At 45.1% G+C, this 20,000-nt stretch overlaps 1 protein-coding gene across 1 annotated transcript in view; it reads right to left on the bottom strand.

Moving 5' to 3' along the window:
* The window catches only part of LOC125024656 (DBH-like monooxygenase protein 1), a 31,116-nt gene that overhangs the window by 8,039 nt on the left and 3,077 nt on the right, over positions 1-20,000 (bottom strand). Inside the window, exons 2-11 of the mRNA XM_047612455.1 lie at positions 14,250-14,423; positions 13,965-14,072; positions 13,580-13,726; positions 12,567-12,722; positions 12,211-12,297; positions 11,789-11,984; positions 10,295-10,399; positions 3,747-3,910; positions 3,339-3,456; positions 2,649-2,773 (exon numbers count right to left, since the gene is read on the bottom strand). Coding sequence (XP_047468411.1) covers positions 2,649-2,773; positions 3,339-3,456; positions 3,747-3,910; positions 10,295-10,399; positions 11,789-11,984; positions 12,211-12,297; positions 12,567-12,722; positions 13,580-13,726; positions 13,965-14,072; positions 14,250-14,414 — 1,371 coding nt within the window. The 5' untranslated portion in view covers positions 14,415-14,423. The remainder of the gene's footprint in view (positions 1-2,648; positions 2,774-3,338; positions 3,457-3,746; positions 3,911-10,294; positions 10,400-11,788; positions 11,985-12,210; positions 12,298-12,566; positions 12,723-13,579; positions 13,727-13,964; positions 14,073-14,249; positions 14,424-20,000) is intronic.

Genomic DNA, 20,000 nt, shown 5'->3' with positions numbered 1-20,000 from the left:
CCGTCCCCTTTTACTACTCCTGCTAAACCATATGTTTAAGGCGTCTAAATAGCCTTTACAGCCTCTCTCTCTTTGCCTCTCTCTCTCTCTCTCTCTCTCTCTCTCTCTCTCTCTCTCTCTCTCTCTATCTATCTCTCTCTCTTTCTCTCTTTCTTTCTCTCTCTCTCTCTCTCTCTCTCTCTCTCTCTCTCTCTCTCTCTCTCTCTCTCTCTCTCTCTCTCTCTCTCTCTCTCTCGCTCTCTCTCTCTCTCTCTCCCTCCCTTCCTCTATCTCTCTCTCTCTCTCTCTCTCTCTCTCTCTCTCCCTCTCTCTCTCTCTCTCTCTCTCTTTCTCTCTCTCTATCTCTATCTCTCTCTCTATCTCTATCTCTATCTCTCTCTCTCTATCTCTCTCTCTATCTCTATCTCTCTCTCTCGGAATCTTTTGAATACATTGAAAAGGTTTTCAGAGAAATGTCTTTAAAAAAGAAACCGCTTTTCATCTTAGGTGACCTAAATGATGATCTAATGCTAAGTTAGCTAAGATGATAAAGAAAAATAAATTAGAACAAATAATAGATAAACCTAAACGAATTACAGTAAACACCTCTTCTCTATTAGATTTAATTACTAAAAGATCCGACCTCATCCTCCACTTCGATGTCATCCCGTGCCATGTTGCTGACCATGAACTCATCACGATGACGTTAAATATAAAGAAAACAAAGAGACCACCAGTAATAAAAACTTTTCGCGATTTCAAACACTACGATCCTCAATCTTTCTGCGAGCTTATCTTGTCTAAAGAAATGACTCTATCAGATACTTCAGTGACAGATAATGTAAACAACAAAGTAACTATCCTAACGGAAGTTATTAAAAGCAGCATTGATGCGCTGGCTCCCTACGTAACACGAACCGTCAGACGTCCCCTTGCTCCATGGATAAACGACATCAAGAGAGCCATTAGCGATAGAAATAATGCCCACCAAGCTCTTAAAAGTAACAGAAATGAGGCTGCCTTTCAGATAGATTACAAAGCAAAAAAGAAAAATGTAAAATTGCTAATTCAATGTGCAAAAAGAAATTACTTCAGAAATAAATTAACAGAATATAAGAACAATTCTGATAAAACATGGAAAATTGTTAGAACACTAGTGCCTCACAACAATCACCTCACTAGTGATTGCACAAGTCTCATACATAGAACAGACCATTTTAATGACTTTTTTTTCTCAAAAATTGGTAAACTAACTTACGAGAAAACAATTGCTTCTACATTACAACAAAATACAGATCGGGCAAGGATTACAACAATTTTTTTCTGACCACAACCAGTGGACGTAGAAACAACCATCTTAGTAATAAAACACCTTCGCGAAACAAATGCTGTAGGAGACGACGGTATTGCTTTGCGCTTTATCAGAGATAGTCTACCCGCAACTCTACATTATTTGACGGTCATTATTAACACCTCTCTGGTCACTGGTGTCTTTCCATCGCTTTGGAAACATGGTAGAGTAACATCAATTTTCAAGTCGGGGGATATAGACGATGTCAATAATTATCGCCCTATTACTATACTCCCTATATTATACAAAATTCTTGAATTTTTTTTTAGCAAATCAACTGACGAGTTTCCTAGAGGCCAATAACTTATTGTCTAAAACACAACATGGTTTTTGAAATAGGTTATCAACTGAAACAGCTTTACTGCAAATCACTGATGAGATTTATAATAACATTGACAAATATCAGGTAAATTTACTCACATTATGCTTTTGATAGTGTTAACTCTCTCTCTCTGCCTCTCTCTCTCTCTCTCTGCCCCTCTCTCTCTCTCTCTCTCTCTCTCTCTCTCTCTCTCTCTCTCTCTCTCTCTCTCTCTCTCTCTCTCTCTCTGCCTCTCTCTCACTCTCTCTCTGCCTCTCTCTCTCTCTCTGCCTCTCTCTCTCTCTCTCTGCCCCTCTCTCTCTCTCTCTGCCTCTCTCTCTCTCTCTCTCTCTCTCTCTCTCTCTCTCTCTCTCTCTCTCTCTCTCTCTCTCTCTCTCTCTCTCTCTCTCTCTCTCTCTCTCTCTCTCTCTCTCTCTCTCTCTCTCTCTCTACCTCTCTCTCCCACTTTCTCTGCCTCTCTCTCTCTCTCTCTCTCTCTCTCTCTCTCTCTCTCTCTCTCTCTCTCTCTCTCTCTCTCTCTCTCTCTCTGCCTTTTCTCTCTCTCTCTCTCTCTGCCTCTCTCTCTCTCTCTCTCTCTCTCTCTCTCTCTCTCTCTCTCTCTCTCTCTCTCTCTCTCTCTCTCTCTCTCTGTCTCTCTCTCTCTATCTCTCTCTCTCTCTCTCTCTCTCTCTCTCTCTCTCTCTCTCTCTCTCTCTCTCTCTCTCTCTCTTCCGTTCTTTCTTTTTTTCATTCTCTCTCTCTCTCCCGCTCTATATACAGATATATGATATACGTATATATATTATATATATTATATATAACTGTGTGTATGTATGTATGTATATATATATATATATATATATATATATATATATATAATGCATGAATACTTTAGATATCATAAATAATACACAAAGTACGCTTAAATTACAAAAAGTACTATCCGTGAAGTCACAATCAACATACTTTCAAGAACACTGTTGCAACTAAACTATATTAGACAAAAGCTTCACTCACAAAGGATGGGTCGCTTCTGTCACTGGAATCGTACACACACTCCGTGATGAAGGAATCCCCAGGTAGGATAGTCATCTCCTCCCTCAGGACTCTTGTTTGTTGGTAGTTGAAGTCATAACTGCCATCTGCGAGTTTAAGAGCAATAGCAATAGAGAGAAGGTAAGTTCACTAATATATTTGCGGTTTGTTTTGAAGCACGTAAGTAACAGGACAGTAGCATGAAGGTAGCTTGCACCAGGCATGATGCCAGCAATGACTGAGGCATTGCTTCAGGCCGTGTACGAGGACTTGTAAATAGCCATTGTGGGCAAAGAATATTCTACTTTCTCTTGGATTTAGGTTTTGATTTGTATTTATCAATTCATCAATCAATTGATTACATTTAATGTTTTGTATCATTTTGTATTTCCTATCTTTCCTATCTCAGTAAATTCATTAATCTATTTATAACAGGTATTTGGAATCATATAGCATAATATAACTAATATATAACACAGGAATACCAGCTTCAATATGAAAAGCATAATCTTGTCAACCAAACAATGAAATGGTTATAAAGGGGTTTCTAAAATGTGATCATAAGCCATAAAGGATAAGGAGATACCAATAGAAAAATAACAAGGTATGATAAGGGCACCAGATTCTAATGATTTCCTAAAAGTAGACAAAGAAAGGCAGCAACAGACTCACCGCTGAAGACCATCGGCAGTTCTTTTCCGTCGCGAATCTGGCGGAGGTAGAGTTCCCTCCCCAGCAGGTGAGAGTGCAGTAAACCCTGGACCACCTTTACGCCATCGGCAGGGATCATCTGTATAAGAAAGGAGCAGCAAGAGGAGGAGGAGGAGGAGGAATAAGAAGAGGTGGAGGAGGAGGAAGAGAAGGAGGAGAGAAATTAAGATTTTGCGTTTCTTTTTTTTCAACATTTCTTGAGCCTTTACTCTTGTTCAAAACGAAAAAAATAGTCTGATTTTCTTCTACCTGTTTACATTTCTCCGTTCTATTTTTTCATACATTTTGGTAAAAGAGAACAATAGCTAGCTGATACCATCTCTCAATATCGATGACCAATCACAGAAGGCCAGCAGAGTTGCAGCTTACCTCGCTGGTGCAATCGGCAGTGCAGTGGCCGACGGAGAGCCACCTGTCGGCCTTCGGGGGAATGATGTGACTGAAGAGGCCGTGGCCGACGATCATGGACCCGGCCTCGAACTTCCGCGGCTTTTCTGTGTAGAACAGTCTCATTCCGGACGCGTCGACCACGCCTGGGAAACGGACACGGTTTTGAGAGGGATGAAGGAGGAGGAGGAGGAGAAGAAGGAGGCTAAAGAAGACGGAGAGGAGGAGGAGGAGGAGGAGGAGGAGGAGGAGGAGGAGGAGGAGGAGGAGGAGGAGGAGGAGGAGAAGGAGGAAAAAGAAGACGGAGAGGAGGAGGAGGAGGAAAAGGAAGGAGAAGAGGAGGAGGAAAAAGAAGACGGACAGGAGGAGGAGGAGGAGGAGGAGGAGGAGAAGAAGGAGGGGGAAAAACAAGACGGAGAGGAGGAGGAGGAGGAGAAGGAGGAGAAGAAGGAGGAGGAAAAAGAAGACGGAGAGGAGGAGGAGGAGGGGGAGGAGGAGGAGAAGGAGGAGGAAAAATAAGACGGAGAGGATGGGAGAAGGAGGAGGAGGAGGAGGAGGAGGAGGAGGAGGAGAAGGAGGAAAAAAAAGACGGAAAGGAGGAGGAGGAGGAGGAGGAAAAGGAAGGAGAAGAGGAGGAGGAAGAGGAGGAGGAAAAAGAAGACGGACAGGAGGAGGAGAAGGAGGAGGAGGAGAAAAAGGAGGAGGAAAAACAAGACGGAGAGGAGGAGGAGGAGGAGGAGGAGGAGGAGGAGAAGAAGAAGGAGGAGGAAAAAGAAGACGGAGAGGAGGAGGAGGAGGAGGAGGAGGAGGAGGAGGAGGAGGAGGAAAAAGAAGACGGAGAGGAGGAGGAGGAGGAGGAGGAGAAGAAGGAGGAGGAGGAAAAAGAAGACGGAGAGGTGGAGGTGGAGGAGGAGGAGGAGGAGGAGGAGGAGGAGGAGGAGGAGAAGAAGAAGGAGGAGGAAAAAGAAGACGGAGAGGAGGAGGAGGAGGAAGAGGAGGAGGAGGAGGAGGAGGAGGAGGAGGAGAAGGAGGAGGAAAAAGAAGACGGAGAGGAGGAGGAGGAGGAAAGGAAGGAGAAGAGGAGGAGGAAAAAGAAGACGGAGAGGAGGAGGAGGAGGAGGAGGAGGAGAAGAAGGAGGAGGAAAAAGAAGACGGAGAGGAGGAGGAGGAGGAGGAGGAGAAGAAGGAGGAGGAGGAAAAAGAAGACGGAGAGGTGGAGGAGGAGGAGGAGGAGGAGGAGGAGGAGGAGGAGGAGAAGAAGAAGGAGGAGGAAAAAGAAGACGGAGAGGAGGAGGAGGAGGAGGAGGAGGAGGAGGAGGAAAAAGAAGACGGAGAGGAGGAGGAGGAGGAGGAGGAGGAGGAGGAGGAGGAGAAGAAGAAGGAGGAGGAAAAAGAAGACGGAGAGGAGGAGGAGGAGGAGGAGGAGGAGGAGGAGGAGGAGGAGGAGGAGAAGAAGGAGGAGGAAAAAGAAGACGGACAGGAGGAGGAGGAGGAGGAGGAGGAGGAGGAGGAGGAGGAGGAGGAGGAGAAGAAGGAGGAGGAAAAAGAAGACGGAGAGGAGGAGGAGGAGGAGGAGGAGGAGGAGGAGGAGGAGAAGAAGGAGGAGGAAAAAGAAGACGGAGAGGAGGAGGAGGAGGAGGAGGAGGAGGAGGAAAAGGAAGGAGAGGAGGAGAAGGAAGAGGAGGAGAAGGAGGAAAAAGAAGACGGAGAGGAGAAGGAGGAAGAAGAAGAAGAGGAACAGAAGGACAAAGGAAGAGGAAGAGGAAAAGGAAGGAGAGGAGGAGGAGGAAGAGGAAGAGGAGGAGGAAGAGGAGGAAGAGGAAGAGGAAGAAGAGGAAGAGGAAGAGAAGGAGGAAGAGGAAGAGGAGGAGGACGAGAAGGATGAGGAGAAGGAAAAGGAGGAGGAAGAGGAGGAAGTTGGAAAAGGAAGAAGAGGAGTAGGAGAAGGAGGAAAAGCAGGAGAAAAAGGAGGAGAAGGAGGAAGATGAAGAGGAAAAGGAAGGAGAGGAGGAGGAAGAGGAAGAGGAGGAGGAGGAAGAGGAAAAGGAAGGAGAGGAGGAGGAAAAGGAGGAGGAGGAGGAACAGGAGGAAGAAGAAAAATAAGAAGAGGAAGAGGAGGAAAAGGAGGAGGAAGAGGAAGAAAAGGAGGAGGAAGAGGACAAGGAAGAAGAGGAAGAGTAGTAAAAGGAAGAGGAAGAAGAGGAGTAGGAAGACGAGGAAGAGGAGGAGGAGGGAGAGGAGGAGAAGGAAGAGGAAGAGGAGGAGAAGGTAGAGAAGGAGGAGAAGAAGAAGGAGGAGGAGGAGAAAGAAGAGGAAGAGAAAGAGGTTGCAAGAGGAGAAAGAGGGAGAGGAGAAAATGGAAGAGGAGAAGAAGAGGAGGAGGGGGAGGTGGAGGAGGAAGAGGAAGAGGAAGAAGAGGAGGAGGAGGCAGAGGAAGAGGAGAAGGAGGAGGAGGAGGAAGAGGAAGATGAGGTTGGAAGAGGAGGAAGAGGAGGAGCAGCAGGATGAGGAAGAGGGAGAAGAGGATGAGGAAGAGGAGGAGGAGGGGGAAGAGGTGGAGGAGGAGGAAGAGGAAAAGGAAGGAAAATGAGGAGAAGGAACAGGAAGAAGAGGGGGAGGAGGAGGAAGGGGGGAGGAAGTAAAAGGAGGAGGAGGAGGAGGAAAAGGAGGAAAAGGAGGAGAAGGAGGGGAAGGAGGAGGAGGAGGAGAAAGATAAGGAGAAGGAGAAAGAGGAGAAAGAGGAGGAATAAGAGGAGAAGGAGGAGGATGAGGAGAAGGAGAAGGAGGAGGAAAAAGAAGAGGAGGAGGAAGAGGAGGAGGAAGAGGAAGAGGAGTAGGAAGAGGAGTAGGAAGAGGAGGAGGAGGAGGAATATGAGGAAGAAGAGGAGGAGGAGGAGGAAGAGGAAAAGGAGGAGGAGAATGAAGAAGAGGAGTAGGACGAGGAGGAGGAGAAGGAAGAGGAGGAAGAAGAGGAAGAGAAGGAAGAGGAGGAGGACGACGAAAAGGAAGGAGAGGAAGAGGAGGAGGAGAAAGAGGAGGAGGAGAAGAAAGAGGAGGAGGAAGAGGAGGAGGAGGAAGAGAAGGAGGAGGAGGAGGAGGAGGAAGAAGAGGAGGAGGAGGAAGAGAAGGAGGAGGAGGAGGAAGAAGAAGAGGAGGAGGAAAATGAGGAGGAGAATGAAGAGGAGGAGTAGGACGAGGAGGAGGAGGAAGAGGAGGAAGAGGACGAGGAGGAGGAGGACGAAAAGGAAGGAGAGGAGGAGGAGGAGGAGGAGAAAGAGGGGGAGGAGGAAGAGGAGGAGGAGGAGGAAGAAAAGAATTAGGATTAGGATTAGGAGGAGAAGGAAGAAAATAATTAGAATTAGGAGGAAGAGGAGGAGGAGGTGAAGATGAGGAGGAAGTGGAGGAAGAGAAGGATGAAAATGAGGAAGAGGAGGAAGAGGAAGAGGAGGAAGAGGAGGATGAGAAAAAAAGGAGGAAGAGGATGAAGAGGATGAAGAGGAGGTTGGAAGAGGAGGATGAGGAGGAGGAGGAAAAGAAGGAGGAGGAAGAGGAAGAGGAGAAAGGGGAAAAGCCAGGAGAGGAGGAAAAGGAGGAGGAAGAGGAAGAGAAGGAGAAAGAGGAGGAGGAAGAGAAGGAGAAAGAGAAGGGGAAGGAAGAGGAGGAAGAGGAGAAGGAGGACGAGGAACGAGAAAGAGGAGGAAGGAGGATTAGGAAAAGGATGAGGAGGAAGAAGAGGAAGAGGAGGAGAAGGAAGAGGAGGAGAAGGAAGAGAAGGAGAAGGAAGAGGAGGAAAAAGAGGAAGAGGATGAAAGGGAGGAGGAGGGAGAGGAGGAGGAAGAGGAAGAGGAGGAAGAGGAGGAAGAAAATTAAGGGGAGGAGGAGGAAGAGGAGGATGAGAAAGAGGAGGAGCAAGAGAGGGAGGAGAAAGATTAAGAGGAGGATGAGGAAGAGGAGGAAGAAGAGGAGGAAGAAGAGGAAGGGGAGGAGGAAGAGGATGGAGAGGAGGAGGAGGAGGAAAAGGACGAAGAGAAGGAGGAAGAGGAAAAGGAAGAGGGAGAGGATGAGGAAGGGAAGGAGGAAGAAGAGGCGAAGGAGGAAGATAAGGAGGAAGAAAAGAAGGAGGAGGAAGAAGAGGAGGAAGAGGAGGAGAAGGTAGAGGAGGAAGAGGAGGTTGGAAGAGAAGGAAGAGAAGGAAGAGGAGGAAGAAGAGGAGGAGGAAGAGGAGAAGAAAGAGGAAGAAGAGGAAAATGAGGAAGAGTTGAAGGAAGATGAAGAGGAGGTGAAGAAGGAAGAGGAGAAGGAAAAGGAGGAAGAAGGATAAGAGGAAGAGAATGAAGAAGAGGAGGAGGGTGAAAAGGAGGAGGAAGAGGCGGAGGAAGAGGAGGAGGAAGAGGAGAAGGTTGAGGAGATTGAGGAAGAGGAGGAAGAGGAAGAGGAAGAGGAAGAGGGGTAGGAGGAGGAGGAAGAGGAGGCCTATAGCTCTTTTTGGAATTTTTAAAAATCTTGCTGTTTTCCGATCCTCCTGCGACCCCTGGCCCTTGTCGGCTGGCCCCCACCAGCCTCCTGGCCTTGGTGGCTGGCCCCCATCAGCCTCTTGGCCTTGTCGGCTGGCCCCCATCAGCCTCCTGGCCTTGGTGGCTGGCCCTCATCAGCCTCCTGGCCCTTGTCGGCTGGCCCCCATCAGCCTCCTGGCCTTGGTGGCTGGCCCTCATCAGCCTCCTGGCCTTGGTGGCGGGCCCTCATCAGCCTCCTGGCCCTTGTCGGCTGGCCCCCATCAGCCTCCTGGCCTTGTCGGCTGGCCCCCATCAGCCTCCTGGCCTTGTCGGCTGGCCCCCATCAGCCTCCTGGCCTTGTCGGCTGGCCCCTATCAGCCTCCTGGCCTTGTTGGCTGGCCCCCATCAGCCTCCTGGTCTTGTCGGCTGGCCCCCATCAGCCTCCTGGCCCTTGTCGGCTGGCCCCCATCAGCCTCCTGGCCTTGTCGGCTGGCCCCCATCAGCCTCCTGGCCCTTGTCAGTTGGCCCCCATCAGCCTCCTGGCCTTGGGGGCTGGCCCCCATCAGCCTCCTGGCCTTGGTGGCTGGCCCCCATCAGCCTCCTGGCCTTGTCGGCTGGCCCCCATCAGCCTCCTGGCCATGCGCTCATCTGCACGTCCTCGCACGCTCGGACCACTTTGAGAACCCGTCTCATAAATGAAGCCGCGTTTTTTCAACAACCAATTTGTAATAATAGCCAACCTTCGAAACTGCCCCATACTCTGAGTTGTCTGTTCCCCAGTTTGCTGGCCACATGAAGAAATAAAACCATCGCTTACGCGTACGATTTCAGCAAACAAATATGGCATGAGGTCCTTAATCTCGACGAACTCTGCCTTCAGGCCTTGCGTGTAAACAAAGCTGAAGTCAGGGGCACTTCCAAAATAGAAGTAATAAGCACACTTTAATATGAGAATAAGAAATACAATATTTATCAAAAATTGTATTAACTGAAAAGTATATCTTGACCCAAATGGCCAACCTCCAACAAAGTTGGATTTGTGTCAACTGCTCAACTTACATCCACACCTATATTTATACTGCAAAGCTATATTTACACCTTACATCTAAATTCCTCACATTACTCCTACATCCTCAGCTTCATCCTCCATCTGCATCTACATCCTGCTTCTACACGCCACACACTCCTACTTCAACATCTACATCTGCAATCTACATTTGCATCTCACTTCCAAAACAAGTTCAACATGCCCAACACCCGCGAGCGGTGATGACGCCATCGGTGCTTCCAACCTCTCTCGTTCCAGTGGCGCTCCGAACTCTCTCGCGGAACCGTATTGGAGTAAGGAATCTTACAGGTCGACAGGTTTAATTGATAATAAGTCATATTGTTTCTAATGTTTACTTTATTTAGTCCATTTCTAACGTAGTTTATGTGAAATATAAATATTTTCAGCGCACACACTCAAACACACACAAACACACACACACACATTATGACATTATATTACAGTGAATATTACATTATCTAGCAATGCAAATAATTCATTACCCATTATAATCTTATTATTACATAAATCATGATATAGTAATATTACATTTGTATATTATAACATTTCTATTAGAATATACATTAATATAACAAATGTCAACATTATGAAAACTGGTCAGTTCCTGAGGCTGAGCACCTATATATTATATACATATATATTCTTCCTCTTAATCCTATAGACAAGTCATTCATATCTTCACCTTACACCTCTGTTCCTTTACCTTCATCTTGATCTTACATCTAAACCTGCGTCAACCTTTCGGATCTTCATGTTACATCTACGTTTTGTACTTACAAGCCACATCATTCTGCATCAGCATCTAACATCCATTTTCCACATCTTCATCTACCTATATCTATATCCTACATCCTCATCCTACCATTACGTCTAGATTCCATATCTACATCCTACATACCCATCCTTCATCTACCTGCCACATCTTCCTCCTATATAGCACTGTGCTCTCATCGAAGGCCGCAGCTCACCTGTCTCCAGGCTGGGGTTGTCGTAATGCATTTCCATGAGGTAATAGGTCGACCCGCCGTGCGCCTCCCCCATCGGGAACCCCACGTGGTCTGGCAGCATTTCTCCTGTCAGGGGGGGATCATTATTATAATGTGCATTGTCATCGTTATGTTGCTGATTCGTTGTTGTGGTTCTTATTACTATCGTCTTTATTATTATGAGTATTATAATAATTACTGTTATCATAATTGTAATAGCACTTATAATTAAAATCATTAAGAGTTTTACCACAGGCTTGACTTTGTTCTTCTAAATGTCCCTTTTCTGTTTTTTTATTTTATTATTGTCTGTCTACCTTACTCTCTTTTTATACTTTTCTCTGCCTCCCTTTTCTCTAGTAATTATGTCGCTCAGCAACAATCATTTAGGCTCACACGAAAGGTGCGAAATGCATGTGTGGAGACTGCAGACCCTTTCCTCCGATTCCTCGTACTAGCAAACTACGTGAAATGTTGCAGTCTCCAGTCTTATCAAAATTGTAGTTAAAATTGACTTCTAACAGAAGCCAACATATTTATGATAAAAGCAGATATTATATGATTATTTTGTGACCTGTCAAAAGCCTTTGACACAATATCTCATGAAATCCTCCTACCGAAGTTAACGATATATGGCATTAGAGGCCCAGCACTTAACTGATTCAAATGTTACATGTTTGCAAGCTAACAGAACACTAACCAAACAGAAATATCAGTGAGGGCGTACCTCAAGACTCGATACTTGGACTTTTTGACTTTTTACCGTAGACAATAATGATATTGATCGAGCAACGTCAACTTCTTGCTTCCTGAAGGTGATTCGAACTTTCGTCTGATAAAGTCAAGACTGAATGAATTAGAAATTGTTGTTAACAGAGGACTTGTGCATATCAAAGCTATTGGTTAAGACAATCAAACTTGCTACACATTTGCCAAAACACATTGGTCGTCGACTCACTGCCCATGAAATTTGTTAATCAACTTCAATGACATAAAATTCTTAGGGATTACTTTAGATAATAAATGATCGTGGTTAAAGATATTAAACCAAAATCTTGGGTATCGTTCACAGAACCATTATGGGAACAAAATAAAACAATTTTGTCACTCTTTGGTATACCCTCATTTCACTTACTGTTCTGCAAAATGGGGTGGAGCTCATTCCTGTTATCTGCGTGGTTGTCTTCAAAAGCTTAAAGCAAAACAACGCTGGTTGTCCAAACTTTCATGTAATAAATTATAGAACAAATACCAGAGGAATGAGCGATCTTTGTTTCTCAAACTGTGTATGACTATTTGTCCGTTGGTATATCTCTCACTCACTCACTCACACACACTCTCTCTCTCTCTCTCTCTCTCTCTCTCTCTCTCTCTCTCTCTCTCTCTCTCTCTCTCTCTCTCTCTCTCTCTCTGTATATATGTCAGTCTCAGTCTCTCTCTCTCTCCTCCCCCCCCCTTCCCTGCCCCACGACTTACCGTCGCCGCCGACAGCCCAGGCGAAAAGCGGGTTCGTGCACCGCTTCCAGGACAGGGGCATGCTGGCGCTGTGGCACTGCGCGCCCTTGACGTCCAGCCATTTCTCAAAGTGACGAGCGCTGTCTGGCAGATTACACTCGTAGAGGACGGCGTGGTGGACGAACTGGTGGTTTCCCTCTTGGATAATTGGGAGGTACTGTTGCAAAAAAGGAGGGATGTGAGTGGATGAATGGATAAATGAATCAGTTAATTACATGGTTTTCCCTGCAGTCTTCGTGGAAGTATAAGAAAATCTATATGATGTAATTTGTGAAACACTCTTACTGTTGTTACAAGGAAAGCCATCAAGTTCTATATGAGCAAAGTTTATCTTTCCTATCTCAAAAAAGTGAAGATGTTTTATCTTTGAACATCTTTCTTACCCCGATGATCTGGGCCTTCTGTGCAATATTAGGCATCTTGAAAATTTTGCACCAGTACAGGGTGCGTAGGTCATCTGGTAGGCTGATCTGTGCTCACCAAAGAAAACAAAACTTCAATTGGACTAAAACCAATCAAATGAGGTGAAGGTAAATAGAAAGGGTAGAGCCAAAAATATACATTAATAAAGATAGAGGTGAGAGGATAGAAGAAAGGAGGAGAGGAGATGAGATTGGAGGAAAGGAAGAAAGAGAGAGACAGATAGGCAGACACAGAGACAGAGAAAAGAAAACACATATGCAGGACATTCACTGTAAAACATATTCCACATCTATACACAAACATTCCAATCCTTTACATTATCGCTGACGAGATCCCACGTCTTAACATCGTCGCCGAAGTCCGGGAGCAAGAACTGCGGCTCCTGGAGGTAGATGCTCTTCGCCCCGCGCCGGACGTGCCACTTGATCTGGTCGTCTCGGCCGAAGGCCCAGATGACCCGCACTGTGTCGCCCTTGGGGACAGAGGGAGATATAATGGCACACTGAGAGTGCTGTGGTAAAGGACTAGATCTTTGCATCTGAGAAATAAATACTTGCATACTCTGCGCTCCGTGATGCAGGGGTGTGTCTAGGTACAGACTAGACATAATCCTTATCATTAGTATCGTTTTTCGAAGCCTTTTTAAAGAGGGATTGAGACCATCCAATGGACAGAGAATTAAAGTAATATTTGGACATCAATCAAAACGTTAATAAATAAACCACAGGACAAGAGATACCAATAACTAAAAAAAAGTCAAGAAGATTATAATGATATGATGATGATGATGATGATGGTAATAAGAAGAATAACAATAATAATAATCATAATCATATTCACTATTACATTCATATTCACAATAATAATATAAAATATAATAATAACAACAACAACAAGCAGAAGATGAAGGATGAAAATAGTAATAATGATAATAATGATGATAATAATCATAGTAATAGTAATAAAGCTGATAATAATAACCTATAATTATTACAATGCTAAAACTGATAATAATAACAATAAAACTAATAATAATAAAAAGTAGTAATGATAATGTCGGCGATAACAACGACAAAATTATAATATCAAAAAAGACTATAACAAATAAATGAAGAACAAAAAAAAACCTTACCGACAGATCGATGGCAAATCGATAGCAATGAAGACCATAACAGATAAACACAGAAGAAAAAGACTAACCTAACCGATGGCAAAACGATACTAGCAACAAAAACTTTAACAGATAAACGAATAAGGGAAAGGAACCTCAGCTAACCAATTACAAAAGGATACTATGAAAGCAAACAACTAGGAAACATGAAGCCTAACCGAGAGTTCAAGGTCCTCGTCGTCGCAGGTGGCCCACGGCCGGGAGAACCTCAGCACGGTGTGGGTGTCGTTCTCGTACCCTGTCAGCAGCGTTACGCTCTGCAACTTGTCCTTCCTTGGCTCTGAGTTGCCTGTGGCGAAGCGATCCTGCAGATGGAGACGAGAAGCAGAGACAGAGGTCGTTAGCGCTTTGTTATAGCTATTATTTGCTGTATGCTTGTTTGCTTGTTTATTCAAGTGTTTGTTGAATTATTTACCACTTCTTTCCTTATTTTCCATTTTGTTTATGTCTGACTGCCCACGGGGTGACTCATTTTATCCATTTATCTAGACCTCATTCATACTTTGTGAGGCTGACCACGAGTCCACTTGGTTCCACACTAACCTCCAAGGCAACCTTTCCCTCGTCCGAGACCCAGCCGAGCACGATGTCGGCGTCCCGCATCCCGCCGTTGGGGGAGAACCCGAGGCCCACGTACCCCTTCGTTGCCACCTGCAGGACACATGTGAACAGGATTAATAAAGGAAAAAGATGTAGGTAACAGTGAATTTTTACACAGATAAGGCTGTGTATTTGAGACATTATAATGCTCATTGTCATTTATATTTTCCTTGCTTGTTAAGCTCTGCGGTTATGTACTGCGACTTCTCGCAAGGCACCCGCTCTCACCTGCACTTCGATAACGATGTCATCTTCCCGCGGCGTCCACAGCATGACGTATTTGCCTTCCTGGTCCAAGACAGCTCTGTGCATCAGGTTCTGGGACTCGAGGGACTGGCCGTGGACGCCCATGCAGGCCGCCAGTGCCATGAGGGTCCCCACAACCACATTCATTGTGGTCAACTGTGAGTTATTGATTGCAAATGCATTTCGTCACAAACGTAGGTATAACTACATGTGTCATGTAGCGTTAGCACATATAAGACATTATGTATCCTACAGCTTCCTCAAGATGCCCTCAATCTACAGAAAAATTAATCATGAATAATGGGGCGTGATGAGTGCAAGGGCTAAGCACCACTCATTATGTGCACAGCCCAGGCCCTTGTCTAGCCGTCGGTGAGCGACAGAATTCACAGCATCTGGATAGTGCATGACTTTCTGTCAGGGAAGACAAACAGTGCTGAACTCTTGAAATAAAACTAAGTCTCCTTCGAACTCCCGTTTAAGATGAACTAACATACAAGAAAATCATCTGGATTTAGGTGTGCATGTTAATATGTATAAATATATTATTTTTATTTACTGAATGTATATATTTGTGTGGAGGTATGTATACAGATGATACACTGATATATATATGTGTGTGTGTGTGTGTGTGTGTGTGTGTGTGTGTGTGTGTGTATGTATGTATGTATGTATGTATGTATGTATGTATGTATGTATGTATGTATGTATATATATATATATATTGAACTACTTACGGTAAATAACTATGAACTGTCTACGGTGTTAATAAAACACTACCTGTACAGTGTTTATTATCCATAAATGTCCAGCTTTACGTCGCAAATTGGGTAAAGATTACAAAAGGGTTACGGATGCCACAGTTCCATGCTTCAGACTCCTTCCCACGAGGGTCGTTGGGCACAGCGAGCAGAAGCATATGGAAAACACGACGTCTCTGATCCCGTTGCTTCCCGCCTGGTTTTCTTTTGAACAATTTTTTCATCCTCCATATTTTCTGCATTGAAATCTCTCTCAACTGATAGTACTTCCCGGCAACGTTACATAAGATGTTAAAACATTGGGAGATTTTCTAAGCGGGAAGACAGGCCAATTCTTATTTGTTCCCGTTCTTTTCCTTTTAAAATTGAACGCCCAAGACCCGCCCGACGCCGCCGCTTACACCCTCCGGTTAATAAGACTTGTAAATACATCGCCGTCGCGTTATGCAAAACTAAACAAGGGGTGTTGTCTAGGTCGGCGAGGACACGACTCGATGCCAGGTCGTGTTTGTCTCGTTTTTGCAGCGAAGGGAAAGGAAGGGAAAGGGAAGGGAAGAGGGAGGGAAGGGAAGAGGGAGGTAGGGAGGAGGGCAGGGAAGGGAAGAGAGAGAGAGAGGGAGAGGGAGAGAAGGGAAGGTAAGGGAAGAGAAAAGGGAGGGAGGGAAAGAGGGGAAAGGAAAGGGAAGGGACAAGGGAGGGAGGGAAGGAATGGAAGGGAAAAGGGAGTGAAGGGAAGGGAAGAGGGGGGGAAGGGAAAGGAAGAGAGAGGGAGGGAGGGAAGGGAAGAGGGAGGTAAGGTATCGAAGGGAAGAAAAGGGAAAGGGAAGGGAAGAGGGAGGGAGGGGGGAGGGAGAAAGGGATGAGAGATGGAGGGAGGGAGGGAGGGAGGGAGGGAGGGAGGGAGGGGAGAAAAGGGAAGAGGGAGGGAAGGCAGGAGAGAGAGAAAGAGGAGAGGGAGGGAGGGAGAGAAGGGAAGGGAGGAGGGAGGGAGGGAGGGAGGGAAGGGAAGGGAAGAGGGAGGGAGGGAACGGAAGAAGGAAGAAGGGAAGGGAAAGAGGGGAAAGAAAAGGGAAGGGACGAGGGAGGGAGGGAGGGAGGGCAGGGAAGGGAAGAGAGGGAGAGAGGGAGAGGGAGAGAAGGGAAGGTAAGGGAAGAGAAAAGGGAGGGAGGGAAAGAGGGGAAAGGAAAGGGAAGGGACAAGGGAGGGAGGGAAGGAATGGAAGGGAAAAGGGAGTGAAGGGAAGGGAAGAGGGAGGGAAGGGAAAGGAAGAGAGAGGGAGGGAGGGAAGGGAAGAGGGAGGTAAGGTATCGAAGGGAAGAAAAGGGAAAGGGAAGAGGGAGGGAGTGAGGGAAGGGAAGGGAAGAGGGAGGGAGGGAGGGAGGGAAGGGAAGGGAAAGGAAAGGAAGCAAAAAGAGAGGGAAGAAAAAGACATACATTAGGAAAAAGGAAAGGAAGGGAAGGAGAGGGAGAGAAAAAGAAGAAATAGAAAAGAGAAGAAAAGGCGAGGAAGGGAGAGTAAAGAAAGAAAAGGGAAAGGAGAGGAAGACAAGGAAAATAAAAGGGAAAGGAAAACAGGAAAAAGGAAAGGAAGAAAATGGAAAAATAAGGGAGAGAGAAGGGAGATAGAGGAAAGGAAATGGAAGAGAAGGAAGAGAAAGGGGAAAATAGTGAAAGGAAAGGTAGGAAAATGAAAAGAAAGGTAAAGAGACCGAAATAAAAGGGAGGAAAGAGAAAGAGAAGGAAATGGAAGGGAAGGAAGGGCAAGGAAAGAGAAAAGAGAGAAGGGAAAGGAAGGGAAAAGTAGAAGGGAAAGGGAAAGGAAGGGAAGGTAAGAAAATAAAATGAAATGAAATTAAGGGAAAGGAAGGGAAGGGAGGAATGGAGGGCGAGGCAAGGTTAGGGTCGACACACCAGAAAATTCCTGGCACAAGCATGTCCCTTGAAATCAATAATTTTCCTTGAATGACAACGCCTTAAGCGAATAATTGGAGAAAAACAATTTCAGGTTACTCTCTACCGCCTTCGGTAAAGTCTCAAGTCATTTACTCAGGGCTACCAACACTGAAGAAGAAATCGTAATACAGACAACTTAGAGTTTCCATACAGAGAGGAATCTGCACTATACAAGTGATCAGCAACCACATGGAAGTGTCCAGTTGTCGACAAAACTCGGTAGTTGCCACTTGCCTTTACATACTTGCTTAGTCAAATCCCGATTACTTACATGAAGGGGGGGGGGGGGGGCTGTGCCACAGTACCTAGAACACGACTGAAAGTATTGGTTATTTCAAAATCCATATTACATCACTGACATAACATGGCTGCCACGATTCATCGATAGCTGAACCATGCCCTCCGTCGAACGCATTTGCCTTGTCCACTTGTAGGCGAAGCAGAAAGTACATTTCTTTGAACTCGTTACCTAAACCTCGCTGATGTGAAGATGGCCTTTAAGAGGATCCATATTCGTATACAATACATTTTGTGTCTCTGGGGGTATTTTTAGGGACAGAGGGAGGGTACCTACAGTGAAGAAACTAGTGTCCATATTCATCTACTCACGGTTAAAATTTGTAAAGTTTTAATTCCCTTATCCGACACGACATTCTGGTTTTTTTCATTTGGACAAGATCAGTTGCGCCTGTGGGCTGTTTCTATATCGGTTCAAGTCGTCCCCTTCTCAGTCTGCGTCCTGTGTCCTTTGGGGCTCTGAAGCGCCAACACACAAATTCCGCCAGTTCCCAGGCCCGCCCCCACTGCGCGACCCCCAGAGGCCGAGCGGCAGGGGGTGGCATTCCAGCATTCCACCGTACTCCGGAGTGCGTTACAGACCGACTGCCATTTGTTGATTTACCTCTCTCCGTCATAACAATTCTAACAACTAATGGTAAAATGTGGCTGTGGAAGGGCGCATTATGAGCGGAAACGCAGAGGATTACGCAAATGAGTACTGGAGACAACAAATCGGTCTGTTCTCGGCCTTTTTTATTTTACATTTCTGGTCAGTGAACGCGTCGCTCGCTGGTTTAATATCATAAAAAAACGCCAGTAAATCATATAGATTTAAGTTTGTCAATACTGAACTGGTGTCCCTTCTTGACGTTCCAGATTTCAAGTCCGAATTGTGTCTTTACTAAAGTTTCATGAATTGGTGCTCGTTATTTCCCTTCGGGACTAGACGGCGGCGACAGTTTTTTAGTGATTATTACCAAAGACATATTTAATCTTAGGTTCCACAACCCAGACTCTGCGGTCGCCCGCCTCGCAGAACCCGTCCGCTCTTTCGTTCACTTCACGGGGCTTGGTGCGGTTAGGTTTGGGTCAAAATGGCTTTAAAGGTGTTATGATTGAATAACAATATTGGACAAAGTTCTAAGCATATCACTGTCTCCCCGAATGTTATAAAATAAATGAACTGTGAAGAATTTTCCTGAATAATTTTCCATCGTAGTTCTATACAAAAAGAGAAAATAATAACACAAACTAGCAATCATCTTCAGGCAAAAATAATGATAATAATAATATACATTATTATTACCTATACTTTTAACATTGATTTTATGAAGTCTCACATATGACTTATTATATACATGTTTTGGAAGCTTATCTTATCAAGTACCATCTCTGGTCCGGAGGTTGGCAACCAGTTGCTGATTGTACAAAGAGGCTAATAGATGAAGCAGGCCCCCAGAACAACCAGAGTCAGGATAAATGGGCTGTCTACTGTTATCCTTGGCTCTACCGTTGACCATCGAAATGGTTCTTCCGATAGTTCAAGGTACTAATGTTACTGCTGCCCAACATTAGGATATGTAACCCCATATCTGGGACCCTTTCAGGTGCTACCTCTCTGGGTGAGAGAGGTAGCACCTGAATTTTTTCCCTGAAGCATCCTGCAAAAAATATTTTTTTCACGCGAAATTAAATCGATGTAAACATACATACGGAAGAGTCACTGATAATCGGAATAAGTCATTAAAGGACAGTTTAGTTGGATATTTGGCATCAAAGATTATAGTCAAACAAATCTAAGAAATCTGTGATACCACAATGAATGCTTATTCTTTTCATAGAGAGAAACTAAGGGTGCCTTACAATAGTTTCTTTCATGCCGCTTGTCTTGAAGATAAGCAGCCATCAAATTGGCAATAATGTGAAAATCGCCAGCACATCCGGGAAAAAGATACATGACATGATACGGGACAAGAAGCAGCTCGACAGCAACCCTAACGGTGCTGTATATCGCATACCCTGCAGCAGCTGCGATACAGCATACTATGGTGAAACAGGCCGAGGTTTCAGCACCAGGATCAGCGAACATCGATATATACATATATATATATATATATATATATATATATATATATATATATATATGTGTGTGTGTGTGTGTGTGTGTGTGTGTGTGTGTGTGTGTGTGTATGTGTGTGTGTGTGTGTGTGTGTGTGTGTGTGTGTGTGTATTATGTATAACATATATATGTTACATATATTTACATATATGTGTGTGTGTGTGTGTCATATATAGACACACACACACACACACACATAATAAGGCTATCTAAAATCGAGTGGGTGAAAGCAGGGTCGGCCGCATAAGCTGACATTAAACGAGCGAATTTTACATATTTGATGAGGTCGCGAGAGGGTCAATGAAATAGCTGCGGCCATTGCTCTCTGCGTCACCCGGGCGTACATTTTTGTGAAGAAAAAAAGAAGAGGAAAGGATTGCCCATGTCTGTGTTTGTGCAAATTCTTTAATTAGAGATTTAAATATAAATTTACATTTAAATTCCGAGTTTCCTCGAAAGTATATTTTACAAGCAATTGAGCAACTCCTTGGCCTTGGTGTTGTCGCCCGTGAGTGGTTGTGGCGTATGGCGATGGTCGATAAACGCTTGTCATGTGTCAAGACTCTCCGGCTTATGGCCTTGTGGTTCGATTTGCTCGCCCGAACACCCTGCTTTCCGGA

Source organism: Penaeus chinensis, chromosome 4 (assembly GCF_019202785.1).
Source record: "Penaeus chinensis breed Huanghai No. 1 chromosome 4, ASM1920278v2, whole genome shotgun sequence".
Taxonomy (NCBI): Eukaryota; Metazoa; Arthropoda; class Malacostraca; order Decapoda; family Penaeidae; genus Penaeus; species Penaeus chinensis.
Note: the sequence above shows the minus strand (reverse complement) of the source record. Positions and strands in the feature narration are given on the sequence as shown.